The sequence below is a fragment of the Gobius niger genome (assembly GCF_951799975.1).
Source record: "Gobius niger genome assembly, chromosome: 7".
NCBI lineage: Eukaryota > Metazoa > Chordata > Actinopteri > Gobiiformes > Gobiidae > Gobius > Gobius niger.
The window spans coordinates 8,288,396-8,303,400 of NC_136858.1; the positions used below are offsets into that span (position 1 = coordinate 8,288,396).

The window sequence follows — 15,005 nt, forward strand, 5'->3', positions numbered from 1 at the left end:
TTGTGAAAGGGTCAGACAGCGACAGAGCATCACATCACAGCACAGCAGCTTGACGTCATGAAAGAGACGTCTCAGAAAATGTGCCAAACAGCAACAGACATTAACGACAAGCCTTTACCAAAGTTAGTGTTACTATTTTACTTTCATTTTCTGGAGTTTTTTTTTTTTTTTTAACGTATAAAGTTAGTTTGCTGTAGTTCTAAGTCTGTTTTTGTTGTGTATATTCATTCGATCATTCGAGTTATTTTTGTTTCTATCAAAAAACATAACATCGTAATCTGGAGTTTATAATTCAAAAATCATGATATTCTTTTTTTGTCAAATCGCCCACCTCTACTGGAAAGTGACATGTATTTGCACGAACAAAGTGTGTCATACCGGAGAGTGTACGTGCAGCCGAGGTCAGCAGCTTGCGGGTGCGAAGGAAGCTGATGGCCAGCCTCATGATGGAGGCTTTGTCCAGGTGAGAGGAGATGCTGTGGGACAGGGGCAGCTGCTGGGCGAGTTCATAGAACACCTCGGTCTCTTTGCTCCGTCTGCAGCGGGCCGCGTCCCGAGACTTCTCCTTCCGCCGCTCAGAGCTGCTCCTGTACACAAAGGGATTTCAGTTAGACTTCAGACACAACCACCAGCATGAGATAACATGCTCTTCACCTCAGCCTTTGTGAGGGCCTGTCACGGTAGCAAAATGGAAGTTTGATACATTGAGGCAGGAAAATGTTGCGGTAATCGATAATATTGAAGAACTTTATATGCCACAGACACTAACTTTAAAGCATAAACACGACTGTAAACCTTTGATCTAAAAGTACTTAATAATATCTTAAAATATCACAGTTGCAAGAAAAGCAAAGCAATGGAACGCAATAAACTTCAGTTGATAAATAGTGTGTTTTAAAGAAAAGTACTGGGGAGAAAATGCAAATAAATGTACAGACAATAAAGGTCGAGGCCAAAAACTTATTGGTCATCTATCATTTATTGAATGTTAAGTCGATGTAGTAATTTTTGTGACAGCCTTGTTAGAGCTCTGTATCATTCTTTCACTGTTTAATTTGAAAGAAAGAAAACGGATGTCCTACTGCCCTATCCATTTACTGGCGTGATAAAGCAGATTGCTCCGAAGCACTGCGCAGGAGCCTGTTTCACTAACAGCTGGTCACGTGACTAAAGCGCCTCGAAAAGTGTTTCACGGCGAGTTGTGGTTCAGTTTTGACAGCTTTGAGCAGCGAGGTGCTAAACCACAGATGTTTTTTGTTGACATTGCACTTTGAGCTCCTTGCACATTATTTCCAATGTGGTTTTACACTGAAAATGGCTAAGAAAATGAATCTGAATTTGATCTGAGATGTTTTCTGGTCCTTACTTTGGCGATGTAAACCATAAGTGATAAGTGAATGCACTTCTTTTCCCCTGTTTCCTCTTTAACCACCATCATGTGGAGGAAGGTCGATGGAAACGTAAGTTCAATCCATCCATCCATTTTCTTCCACTTGTCCGTTTCCGGGTCGTGGGGGCAGCCGCTAGAGCTGCCCAAACCACATTGCACCAGCCCCTTATGGCTCCTCCTGCAGGTGGTGGGTCCACGGGAGAACGGCCTCACGATTAAACGGGCCTGTTGGTCTCTCATAAGGGTCTTCTGAACCGCTCTTTGTCAGACCCCTCACCTAGGACCTGTTTGCCATGGGAGACCCTACAGGGGCACGAAGCCCCCGACAACAGAGCTCCCAGGATCATGCGGGTGCTCAACCCCTTCACCACGTTAAGGTGGTGAATAATACACCCCTCCAGGAGGGGTGTATTATTATTATTATTATTATTATTAATTTATTGGCCACTGATAGGTCTGATCCTTCAAACATCAATAACAGCCCAGCCTATTGCTCACATCGATTTGATTGAGTTGATGCTGCAGTAATGTGTATGAGAAGTCGTAACAATCCACAGTGTTCAAACTAAATAAAGAAGCTCTGCTTCACAGCTAGAAGGTTCCAGGTTCGATCAACCGGGGAAGGCCTTTCTGTGGAATTTGCATGTTCTTCCCGAGTCTGTGAAGGCTTCCTCCGGGTACTCCAGGTTCCCCTACCACTAAAAACATGTAGAATAGGTTAATCCTCCAGGTGATACTGACCATCAGCCTGACTCCACATCTGAAGATGGTCCCTACATGTCACTCCAGCAGCATTGAGGATGGGTCAAATCCAGACTACAGGGACTAATAAAGTCTACCTTAAGTGTCACAAGGGGTCACTCGGTAGTTAACTGCTGCCCAAACTCGTTTCTGGCTCTCAAAATCCCTCCAACACATCCCTTTCCTTGGAGATGTTGCTGCTTTTCTTTGACAACAGGCCGCCTCACTGAGTTTTAAATCCATTTAACCCTGCTCCAAAGTGTTGTGTATGTTGCTGGGCATTTGGAGCATTCCAGTTTAGTGACTCCAGTGAAGTAGCAATCTAAAAAGTTATCTGTGACGATATGAAGAAAGTGAAGCCGAGACACTTGAAACAAAGCATTTTTAGGTGACAGAAATAGTAACTGAGGATAAAAGAGTCCTTCATCAAACAAAACATAACTCAGCGCATGATTTTGATGAAACAACACTGTGATAATGGCATCAGTAAAGTACATTATCTTTAACGCTTCCTCTTTGAAAGTGTTGATTTATGGCATGACTGCACACAGACGGCCTCTTGACGACTGCTGTGTCTTGTGTCTGGGCGTGTAATACAGTGTGTAATGTGTACACAGCTTCAGGCGCTCACTCTTAAATCTGCTCTGTCCACTCTCACTGCACTTTCACTGCACTCTGCAACACCACAGGCGAGATGGGACATGAACATGTTTCTACTCAAATTAAAACCAGGAATGAGTGATATGCTCTTTTAAAATGTATTATGTACTTGTTTCTTTGCCTGGCCAGCTATCCTCTCCTGTTTTTTGTTTCTTTTCAAAAGCAGGAACTTTGTTAACAGCCAATCAAATCTAGGAAAGTTTTCTATTGATCCAATCACAGTCACGATAGGAACCAAATTAACTCTATACATTAAAAAACACAACTAAACTCCAACAAATAAAAGTAAAATAGTAGCACTAAGTTGCTGCTGTGATGTGACGCTCTGTCGCTGTCTGACCCTTTCACATGCAGTGACTTTTATTGTGTAAAGGCAAACCGGAAGCAGTTCGTAAGTTCGCAACTTTTTTACTTGACCAAGTTATTCCTCAAGTTGGACAAGTCTTAGATTTTCAAAGACATGGATAAACAGCGTATTTGTGAACACGGTCCAGGATTTAAATTAAACAAATGAGACGATGCAGCGCCTGACAGAACTGAAAAGACGAAGGACACACTGTGCCAGGTAAATAAATAAACACACGTTGCGATTTACACTGCCAGGAGTAGTTTGGCATCCACACAGTCAAGTGAAGATATTACTGCGCGGATTTCGAACTACTCCTGAAATTATTACGCCTTACAATATAGTTCCCCCTTTCATCCGCTTAGAAAATCCACATTGTTTAATTTTGTGTAATTATACTTTGTTGTGTAACACTTCATGTAACCATATTTAAATAAGGAAAACGTGGAAGAGCTTGGTAGCTTCTATCTTGACCTGTTTTGGAGCTATAGTGGAGAGGAGGGGAGGCTAAATGCTAACGCCGTCTGCGCTGTGTTTACTTGATAGAAGGCACAGGTGAAGACCAGACAGGTCCTAAAGAACTGGTCAAAGCTAAGGTAAGAACATCTCTCAGTATGTAAAAACGGTGGCCTATTCCTTTTAAGACAAACTGAGCGCTACAAAAAGGCAACACATACTGTACTTTCTGTGACTACTAGAGTTTACAGCAGTTGCAGACCTTCCAAAGTCACTGTTTTATCTGCTTTTTAAGAGACGGATACATTATTTAAAGTTGCTTCAGAAATCATTGTAGAATTATATCATTCATTGCAATCATTTTGGAACATCATGGATCATTGCTGTAAGTGTGCACCAGTTTGCCCTCATTGTCGTGGCCACAGCTGCGAACACTTCTTCACCACCTGCACATTGCAAAGCCCCATTAACAGCACTTAAAGAATGTACGAGGAAATGATGCAACCGCAGCAACGCCAAGGCAAACCAGCCTGAGCCCAAGTTGGTTTTAGAGCGGCCGAGTACAACGCAAACCAGTCCCCAGTCCAGGGTCTGAAGTGCTGCTGAGGTAGGTCACATGACTCCCGATTGAGGTAGTGTCCTCTTCTGCACATTAGCAGGCTCACCTTTATGTACCCATAGGCCCCCTCAGCACAAACCCAAACCCGAATATGGTTGTTCCAATGTACTATATCATTGTCCATCGTGACGGATGAGCAACATCATGATGCCACACCCCCTCCTGTCAGAAACACGCACTGATCTTCTGTGGGCCTTTTAAACCTTCAAACTTTGCAGGGATTGCACTGTAAAATAAATCACGAATATAACTAATGTGCACGCTAGTTTCAGTAGCCTGCCAGAAACCATGATATGTTAGCCGTAATTATTAAAGTAAAGACGCAGCGCTGCTCTATTTTTGACGCGAGGGGCTCTCTCTCTCTCTCTGCAGCTCAGAGTTTAACACCACGTGGTCTCGTTTTGCATTGCAAAGTTTTAAAATGATGCGATGGCTCTCACTTCGGAGCTAGCAGAGCACGCATGGGTTTGGATATTCTCACGAAGGACCGAAAGAGGAGAGAAAGGAGAGAGAGAAGAGCAAAAGAGGCGGTGCAGGAGGTACGAGCCTACCAGCTCACGGATCGGGCGGTGCGTAGAGCGGGTTCTAAAACGTAGGCTACATAAAAACTTCTAAATATTGTCCTGTTCACCCACTGTTTCTTAAACATTCTGTTGAGCAAATGCAAATAACAAGCTCCGATTTACATTTGTATTAGAGTGATATGAGCCTTGGTATTGCCTAAAATGGCTGCCATCAGAGTTTTTACAGATTACTCAAAAATACGTGAATGTGCCAAGGCAACACTTCAGGCATGTTTTTAATGAGGGAATGACATAATAACATGATGTAAAGCTTGAAAAAGTAGATTTTGCATAATACCCCCCCTTTAACACATTTCTGTTGCAAAATTCGTTTTCCATGACTGTTCAGATCATGTTTAGTTTAGATCCATCTATCCTGCAATCTCATATTTTTCCTAACATAAATCATATGCAGCTTATATATAAGCTATGTAAATTTCTTTTAAAAAATGCTTATAATGAGAAATGGACGATATCATCGTCCATCACGATGGTTCACTGTAAACGTCGTCAACTGCCAATTAAGGGGACATCGCCCAACCCTAGTCCAGAAGAGCTAGAAATGGGCCTTCATATATAAAAAAGAAATATAAAAATGTAACTGCTGGCGAAATTGTGGGGAACATCAGGCAGACCATACTCATGTCTTCTGGTCATGCAGGACTATAAAAGAATTTTGGGAAAAATCCATTGAGGAACTGTCATTGATGTTCAATACCAAAATTGAAAATGACCCTTTAACTATATTACTTGGAATGATTCCGGACAATATGGTGAAGAAAGAGTCGCACCTGTTTCTAATTGCGAGATTAATAATTATTAAACAAATTACAATTACAAACATGTATTTTGATGAATTCGTGGAAAGATTCAATGTATAAAATACACGAAATGGAAAAAATAACTCAGAGTCTCAGAACTAAAAAGGAGGTATTCGAAAACAGATGGGAAATTTAGGAACAGTATCTTTCCAAAATAAACTAGAATGTATTTAACCTAAGTGTGTGATGTGGAGAAAAAAAAAAGGGGGGAGGATAAATACTGTAAACACCTACTGTTAATAAAATAATGTAGAATGGGACTAAAAGGTATACAGTAGAAGGTAAATGACATGGTAACAACTGACTTTCAAAGTAACCCCCCATCCCCCCTTTTTATTACTATTTTTGTGAGATTACAGTATTTTAAATAAGAGAATTTGAGTTGAATGGATATGCAATGTACAGTGCCTCTCGAAAGTATTCATACACCTTGAACTTTTGCACAGATTTGTCATGTTTACAACCCTAAACAAAAAGATTTTTTTTTTTTTTTTTTTTACTGAACACACAAGTAACAGACAACTGTGAAGTGAAAATCAAAATGATACATGATTCTGTTATTTTTCAAAAAATAGAAAACCGAAAAGTGGGGCATGCATAAGTATTCATACAGCATGAATTAATACTTTGTGGAACCCCCTTTTGCTGCAATAACAGCACAAGTCTTTTGGGGTTTGACTCTACAAGATTTGCACATGTAGAGACTGACATTTTAGCCCATTCCTCTTTTCAAAACAACTCAAGCTCTGTCAGATTAGAAGGAGAACGTTTGTGAACAGCGGTTTTCAAATTATTCCACAGATTTTCAATAGGATTTGACTGGGCGATTCTAACACATTAATATGTTTTTTTTTTAACTATTCCATTCTAGATTTATCTTTGTGTTTAGGGTCATTGTCCTGCTGAAGGTGAATCTCCGCCCCAGCCTCAGGGGCTGGCTCCATCCATCTTCACAACTATTCTTACAATCTCCCCAGTCACCGCTGAGGAAAGCAGCCCCACAGCATGATCCCCCCCCTACTGGTAATGACCCCGCGCTAATGAAAAATAGTAGATTGGAAAAGGTAGCCAAAATGTGCCTGGCTCCTGGACTAATACTGTAGGTGACTTTAAATGCACTGCTCATGTGTTACTTCAATGGAGGCATCACAGGCAGCCACAGCAGTCAAATGTGATTAATGCCATTTTTAATGCCCAAATGTATTACCTTTAATGCCATAATCACAACAACAATCTGTGCATATTCCATCAAACAGAGGAATAAGGGGAAATGTGGATTTTCAAAATTATATTCAAAAGCAAATTGGACACGACTAGCAACTTCTGAGCAAAACGTTTTATAGCAGTTAGTCAACATGAGAACTATGACTAATAAATAATCGTGTAATTGAGTGTGGCCCGCTCGGACGCGCACACAGCACTGACTCTTTGATGTTCTGGGCCATTCTAGTTTCCCAGACTATTTCGGGAACTCAAACAATAGCAGTGTTTCGGTGAACTCACTGACCGGCTGCTCCCATTCCCACTCAACAGACTGAACCGTTAGAGTCTATCTCAGACCCACACACTGTCTCCTGCACTACTCCTGGCTAAAAGGCACCTTCAGCGAAAAGAGAGGGAAGGAGGGAGAAATAGATAAATAAATACATAATCAAACGAGTGAGTGGAGTATGACGGAAAAGTTGACGACAGCAGTGGTGACATGTGGTCTTTATCATGTGGTGAGTGTGGTGAGAAGGTCGGTCTTTATCATGTGGTGAGTGTGGTGGGAAAGTCATTCTTTATCATGTGGTGAGTGTGTTGAGGTCAGTCTATCATGTAGTGAGTGTGGTGAGAAGGTCGGTCTTGATCATGTGGTGAATGTGGTGAGGAAGTTGGTCTTTATCCTGTGGTGAGGGTCAGTCTTTATCATGTAGTGAATGTGGTGAGAAAGTCGGTCTTCATCATTTGGTGAGGTCAGTCTTTATCATGTCGTGAGTGTGGTGAGAAAGTCGGTCTTTATCATGTGGTGAGTGTGGTCAGAAGATCGGTCTTAATCATGTGGTGAGTGTGGTCAGAAGATCGGTCTTCATCATGTGTTGAGTGTGGTGAGGTCAGTCTTTATCATGTGGTGAGTGTGGTGATGTCAGTCTTTATCATGTTGTGAGTGTGGTGAGAATGTCGGTCTTTATCATGTCGTGAGTGTGGTGAGCAAGTCGGTCTTGATCATGTGGTGAGTGTGGTGAGCAAGTCGGTCTTTATCATGTTGTGAGTGTGGTGAGCAAGTCGGTCTTTATCATGTTGTGAGTGTGGTGAGAAAGTCGGTCTTTATAGTAAGTAAGTCATTGTACAAGTGTACGTCGAAATAGTGTTTATCGCCATTGTGGGTCAACCTGACCCACAATGTTTTTGGAAGTATAGGGGAAACCATAGCACCCGAAGGATGGCTGCCTTTAGTGCGCCTCTGATCTTCTGAAATGGTGCACCGCCTCCTGGGTTTGTCCCTGTTCCAGAGCCTGGTGTCCTTCACGGGTCAGCTCCTCCTTCCTCTTTGTCCTGCCCTCCGCTCCCCAACAGTCTTTCACCATCTTCTAGGAAGAGCTTAGCAGTTAATCTGTTTTATTCTCCAGTGCGCACCCATTAGCCAGAACTATAGAAGGCACGTGTGGCTTGGTTGTGAGTCTTGCCCGGATACCTCCTTGTTTGTCCCTTTCTTGTTTCCTGTAGCTCCTCTTGTGACACCTCCACTGCGTTGCAGGTGTGGGGGCTCTTGGTGCCTCTTCAGTGTCTCTGGGGTGAGAGCCAGGCTGAGGCCAGATCAAGGTAGAACTGAGAGCGATCAGGGAATGTTGAGGTTTCTATTCCAAAGTTCATTGGCCCAACTTTCAAAACACGTCTTTTATTCAGATGTTGCCTGGGCATGTTGCTGTTACAGTGACTCTGTCTATAGGATCTGATCTAAGGTGTAGCACAAGTAAGCCTGGCCTATAGGCGCTAAAAGAGACACAATAGTCTGCTGCACAGGGCAACGGGTTTTTCCCCATCAAATTATGTGGAAGAATCTGAGCTCCGCTCCAGGCCAGCAAGTCCAACACAAACTCCGGCAGGCCATCACACACACAGACCTGTTCATTTTATACTAAACCTGCCGCTTTTTGGAATACATTTAGACCTAACCTAACCTATTTAATATCAAACTGTAGTGTGTGCATCACAGTACTTAAAACCGAGATGTGTATGTATGTGCAATGTGAATATATACTGTGTCAATGGCAAATGTGACCAGACAAGCCGTAATGGCATTTGTAAAACAATAATACAGCCAAAATCAACTAACATAAATATTGTCAACGCCACCGGAGAGAAGGCTCCGGACCTTAAAAAATATACGTTTTATTTACTATATATTTTGTTTCAATAAATAGTTTTGTGTATCTCATTCGATATTAAAACGTTCATTTGGTTCACAAGTTCACATTTTCAGTCAAAATTGAGTTCACAATTGATTGTAAAATGAGTTCCAGCTGAGTCATTAATTAAAACCAAAAGATAAATCAGTGAGTGAACCAAAAGAAACACAAGTCAACAACATTTCGGACAATGCCGTCATCGCAACAGCGCGGGCCAGATCACCTGTAAATAATTAAGACTGTTAACACCTAGCCTTACTGGTAGAATATAGTGAAACTCTGCCCCAAACGTACCATCGAACGCAGGGCACAACACACGGGTGTGGGGCCATGACAGCGAGATTCACACCATCCCTGCACATGGATCATCTGGGGGCAGCATCGTGGAACCGTTACCAACACGCGGAGCTAGACCACAAAACCTCCAGTTAGGGCCAGTAAAAAGTTACATTAAAGAGTAACTAACCCCTCCTTCCAGAGCCTTAGCCTCAGAGGCTCAGATTTGAAAATCTCAACAGTAAGGAGGCGTTGCCTGGCGGACTAATTAGTGCGCGGGAGGGTGGAGGGGTGGGATGGGGTCTGGGATTGACAGGCCTGAGTCATCGTCAACAAAGTCTGCATGGAGTTCCGACAGCGAGCTAACTTTTTTAGCTAACATGTTCCACTGGGAAGACACACTAGAGGCATCATGGCAGACAGCGGCCATGTGCCTGAGATTGCTCTGAAACGCTGGGTTATTTTATTCACAGTGATTCCTCTGTAATTTACAAAGCTAGCTGCTTAGCATTGAGCTAATGTGGTGCTATGGCTAGCATCACAGCAGAGGGACGGGACATACCTGAGCGGCCCAGACAAAGTTGACTGCTTTCAGAATGTACCGATCTACATTAGATGTAGACTTATTGATGTAGGCTATGTAAGCATGAGATGTGTAGCTTAGTGTCCCAGCAGAGAATGTGAGAGGCATAGAGATGTGACTATTATTATAAAACTTTATTTTATTTTTTTCTTTCACAGTGCAGTGCACAAAACATGTCACATAAAAGCATCGTCTTCAAAATAAATATTATTGTGCAGGAACACTGCTGTCCTTGGGAAATTGGGCCCACAATGGCAAATTGAACCCGAAGAGTCAGTTCTCCACCAAAACACACATTTCTGATACATAAAAAGCCACAAGTAATTTCTATTACTATATTCTGTGACTGCAATGTAACATCTACACTAGGGTTGTGCCGATGGACGATGATATCGTGATGGATGAGCAACATCACGATGGAGAGCCACCATCGTGATGCCACGCCCCCTCCTGTCAGAAATACGCACTGGTCTTCTGTGGGCCTTGTAAACCTACAAACTTTGCAGGGATTGCACTGTAAATTAAATCACGGATATAACTAATATGCACGCTCGTGTCAGTAGCCTGCCAGAAGCCATATTATTAAAGTTAAGACGCAGCTGCTCTATTTCTGACGCGCGGGGCTCTCTCTCTCTACAGCTCAGAGTTTAATAGCGTGTGGTTTTGCTTTGCTTCGTACAGAAACTTAAACTGTTTTAAAATGACGAGATGACTCTCACATTGGAGCTAGCGTGGGTGCGCATGGGTTTGGATTATTCTCAGGACTGAGAGAGGAGAGAGAGAGGAGAAAGAGGAGAGAAAGAGGCGCGGTGCAGGAGGTACGAAGTTACGAGCACACGGACCGGGCGGCGCGTGGAGCGGCTTCAAAAACGTAAGCTACGACGCAAACGTGTACATATTGTCCCGTTCACCCACGGTTTCTTAAACATTTCGTTAAAATTTAGCAAATGCAAATAATAAGTTACGATTTACATTTGTATTAGTGTGATAAGAGCCTTGGTATTGAAGAGCCGATGACGTTCTCCTCCCAGACTTTTACGCACAAGTTTTAACACATTTCTGTTGCAAAATTCGTGTTCCATGAGGTGTTCAGATCATGTTTAGTTTAGATCCATTTATCCTGCAATTTCACATTTTCCTAACATAAATAGTAATATGCAGCATATACTGTATAGGCTATGTAAATATCTTTAAAAATGCTTATAATGAGAAATGGACGATATCATTGCCCACGATGATTCACTGTAATCATCGTCAACGGCCAATTAAAGGGACATCGCCCAACCCTAATCTACACTAGGGATGGGTGGATCGATACGAAAGTATCGATATATCAATACCAAACGGCTACTTTTTAAGTATCGATATTGGGCAAAAAGTATCGATACTAATTTGCATATGTAAAAGGAAGGCGGGGCAGCAATTATCAACACAAAAGGATGATTTATTTCTTTGTTCTGAGACAAAACAGTTCACAACAGCAAAGGATTGAACTGAGCCAGTCCTATCATTCTGGTTTAGATTTAGTTTGTCATTTAAGTATTAATTTTAAATGTTGTTTATGTTGTTTACACCCCGTGAACTGCTACCTTAACGTAGTGGGGTTGTTTGAGTGCCCGAATGATCCGAGGAGCTATGTTGTCTGGGGCTTTATGCCCCTGGTAGGGTCTCCCATGGCAAACAGGTCCAAGGTGACGGGTCAGACGAAGAGCAGTTCAAAAGACCCATATGGACGTACGACATACAAGGACCGAGACGTCGCCCGGCATGGCGCAGTCGGGGCCCCACCCTGGAGCCAGACCTGGGGTTGGGGCCCGAACGCGAGTGTCTGGTGGCCGGGCCTCTGCCCACGGGGCCCGGCCGGGCACAGCCCGAAGGGACGACATGGGCCCGCCCTCCTGTGGACCCACCACCCGCAGAGGGATCCGTAGGGGTCGGGTGAGGAGAGGACTGGGTGGCAATCAGAGGCAGGTGCCTCGACGACCTGGTCCGCATGCGCAGCTTCTGGCCTTCGGGACATGGAACGTCACTTCGCTGGGGGGGAAGGAGCCTGAGCTTGTGCAGGAGGTTGAGAGGTACCGGAGGGTGTGTTCCAATTACAGAGGGATCACCCTCCTCAGCCTCCCCGGTAAGGTCTACTCCAGGGTGCTGGAGAGGAGAATCCGTCCGATAGTTGAACCTTGGATCCAGGAGGAACAATGCAGTTTTCGTCCTGGTCGTGGCACACTGGACCAGCTCTATACCCTTCATCGAGTGTTCGAGGGTTCGTGGGAGTTCGCCCAACCAGTCCACATGTGTTTTGTGGATCTGGAGAAGGCGTTCGACCGTGTCCCTCGTGGTGCCCTGTGGGGGGTGCTCCGGGAATATGGGGTCCGGGGCCCTCTGCTAAGGGCTGTCCGTTCCCTGTATGACCGCAGCAGGAGCTTGGTTCGCATTGCCGGCAATAAGTCAGACCTGTTCCCGGTGCGTGTTGGTCTCCGCCAGGGCTGCCCTTTGTCACCGGTTCTGTTCATTACTTTTATGGACAGAATTTCTGGCGCAGCCAGGGGCCGGAGGGTGTCCGGTTTGGGATCCTCAGGATCTCATCTCTGCTGTTTGCGGATGATGTTGTTCTGTTGGCTTCAACAAACCAGGACCTTCAGCACGCCCTGGGGCGGTTTGCAGCCGAGTGTGTAGCGGCCGGGATGAGGATCAGCACTTCCAAATCTGAGGCCATGGTTCTCCACCGGAAAAAGGTGGTTTCCCCTCTACAGGTCGGTGGGGAGTCCTTACCTCAAGTGGAGGAGATCAAGTATCTCGGGGTCTTGTTCACGAGTGAGAGACGGATGGAGCGTGAGATCGATAGACGGATCGGTGCGGCGTCAGCAGTGATGTGGTCGCTGTATCGGTCTGTCGTGGTGAAGAGGGAGCTGAGTCAGGGGGCAAAGCTCTCAATTCACCGATCGATCTACGTTCCCACTCTCACCTATGGTCATGAGATTTGGGTAATGACCGAAAGGACAAGATCGCGAATACAAGCGGCCGAAATGAGTTTCCTTTGCAGGGTGGCTGGGCGCACCCTTCGAGATCGGGTGAGGAGCTCAGTTACCCGAGAGGAGCTCGGAGTAGAGTCGCTGCTCCTTCACGTCGAAAGGAGCCAGCTGAGGTGGCTAGGGCATCTGTTCCGGATGCCTCCTGGTCGCCTCCCGCGGGAGGTGTTCCAGGCATGTCCTAGTGGGACAAGGTCTCGTGGAAGGCCCAGGACACGCTGGTGGGACTATGTCTCCGAGCTGGCCTGGTGTCGCCTCGGGGTTCCCTTCAGAACAGCTGGAGGAGGTGTGTGTGGATCGGGAAGTTTGGGCGTCTCTGCTGAGACTGCTGCCCCCGCGACCCGGCCCCGGATAAAGCGGAAGAAAATGGATGGATGGATGTTGTTTATGTATTTAATTTCACATTAACATTGTTTAATTAACCAGTTAAAGTAATATAATTTTAATTGACCAATTAATTATATAAAACAACCAGTTTTAGAAATGTATATTGATTGAAATACATTCACCCATATGAAATGACCAGTATCGGTATCGACAAAAAAGACCCCAAAAGTATCGGTATCGTATCGATTCCAAAAAATGTGGTATCGCCCATCCCTAATCTACACTAAACCACTACTAAATGATGGCCCTGTATTGTAAAGACTATATTAAAGTCTTACTATTTAGATGCGTATGCTTATTTAGTTGAAGATTTTAATATAGATTATTATAGATCTTTTTTTTTTTTGTTAATCTTACCAGGATTATCCTTGATTTGTTGTAGATTAGACCAGACCAGACCACACAATCGGCTCATATATCAGTTGAGGTAAAGAGCCGCATGTGACTCCTAAACCAAAGGTTGCACATGCCTGTGCTAAATAATACTAAATAATAATAATAAAACATGCATAAAATATATCTGAATAGAACTTTGCCACTTGCAGAAGTTGTGTCCATTTCATTTTGCAGGTCTGAAATGAAACAGGTCTTACATGTTTTGACTAGACTCCCTTTATCTGCATAGATGCAATGAACAAATGAAATATTAATTCATACAGTCACACCATCAAATACCAGTCAAACGTGACCGTTTGAGAACTAGAAAGCACTGAATTTAATTTCTTAGTATGGCTTGTTCTTTCAGTAAACTTTGATACATGAGTCTCATGCTCCCAATGAACATTTAGCTGCTTTGTTTAGCTTTACATAAATAATGTCATCATGAGATATAAGAACATCTCAGCCGTCATCAAGCTGTCCGAGTGTGAAGGAGCTGTTGAGGAAGTGTTTCTGGCGCTGCACTAGTTCGTGTCAGCCACTGGATCAAACTGGAGGATGTGGAATCTGGAGGTCCGTCTGTAGTTATGCAGCCAGTCTGAAAAATATAATTTTAATACATTTAATAAGTAAGATACAAAAGCATAGACTTCTACATTGTTCTTGATTCTTGGGTAGCTTTTAACATGCTGTACTTCTTGGGAGTACTTTGTTTTTTTTACCTCCACATGAGTAATTTATTTTACAGTAAGAGTACTCTTATTTGTACTCTTAGTTGAGCTTTTTGCAAACAGTACACAGAGCTTATCTCAGGTATCTGTAGACAACTGTTCTCCTGCTCTAAGTTGTGCATACATCCAAAAACGTGAAGACAAAAAGTCTGCACAGCTTGTGAACCCCCCATAAGGTTCATATCCACCACCGGACGCTAACTCAGCCACCAAACATAATCAGACGTTTTCTCTCAGTTACTCAGTAGGCCCACTCAAGTAGTAGTACTCTTATACTTACAACTTTTTTTACTTTGACTTGAATAAATAAAGTTATGTTATTCCAACATGACAAATGCTTGATTTCAACAAGAACCGTTTCTCACCAGATCCTGGAGCTCCTCAGACACAGACACTCTCTTCACAGAATCAGAACGAGGCTGTCAATGTGGTCTGCAAAAGCATCAAAGAAGAACCATTAAATCCCAGGCTATGTGTACTAGCTACATGTGTTAGCTTCTTTCTACAGTCTACAACAAACTTTTTCAAAGGTTTTCTTCAATAGCAAAATATACAATTCATGGCAAGTGTGAGAATTTATAACATCTAAATATAGTTAGGTAATTGACCTACCGTCAAATAATGCCGTTAGCTGCA

At 43.5% G+C, this 15,005-nt stretch overlaps 1 protein-coding gene across 2 annotated transcripts in view; it reads right to left on the minus strand.

Moving 5' to 3' along the window:
- The window catches only part of epas1b (endothelial PAS domain protein 1b), a 127,845-nt gene that overhangs the window by 71,554 nt on the left and 41,286 nt on the right, over positions 1–15,005 (minus strand). Inside the window, exon 2 of one of the 2 annotated variants that reach the window (XM_079559899.1) lies at positions 379–587. In XM_079559899.1, the coding sequence (XP_079416025.1) occupies positions 379–587 (209 nt within the window). Of the gene's footprint in view, positions 1–364; positions 588–15,005 lie in introns of both variants that reach the window. The other variant, XM_079559900.1, reaches the window with a different exon arrangement.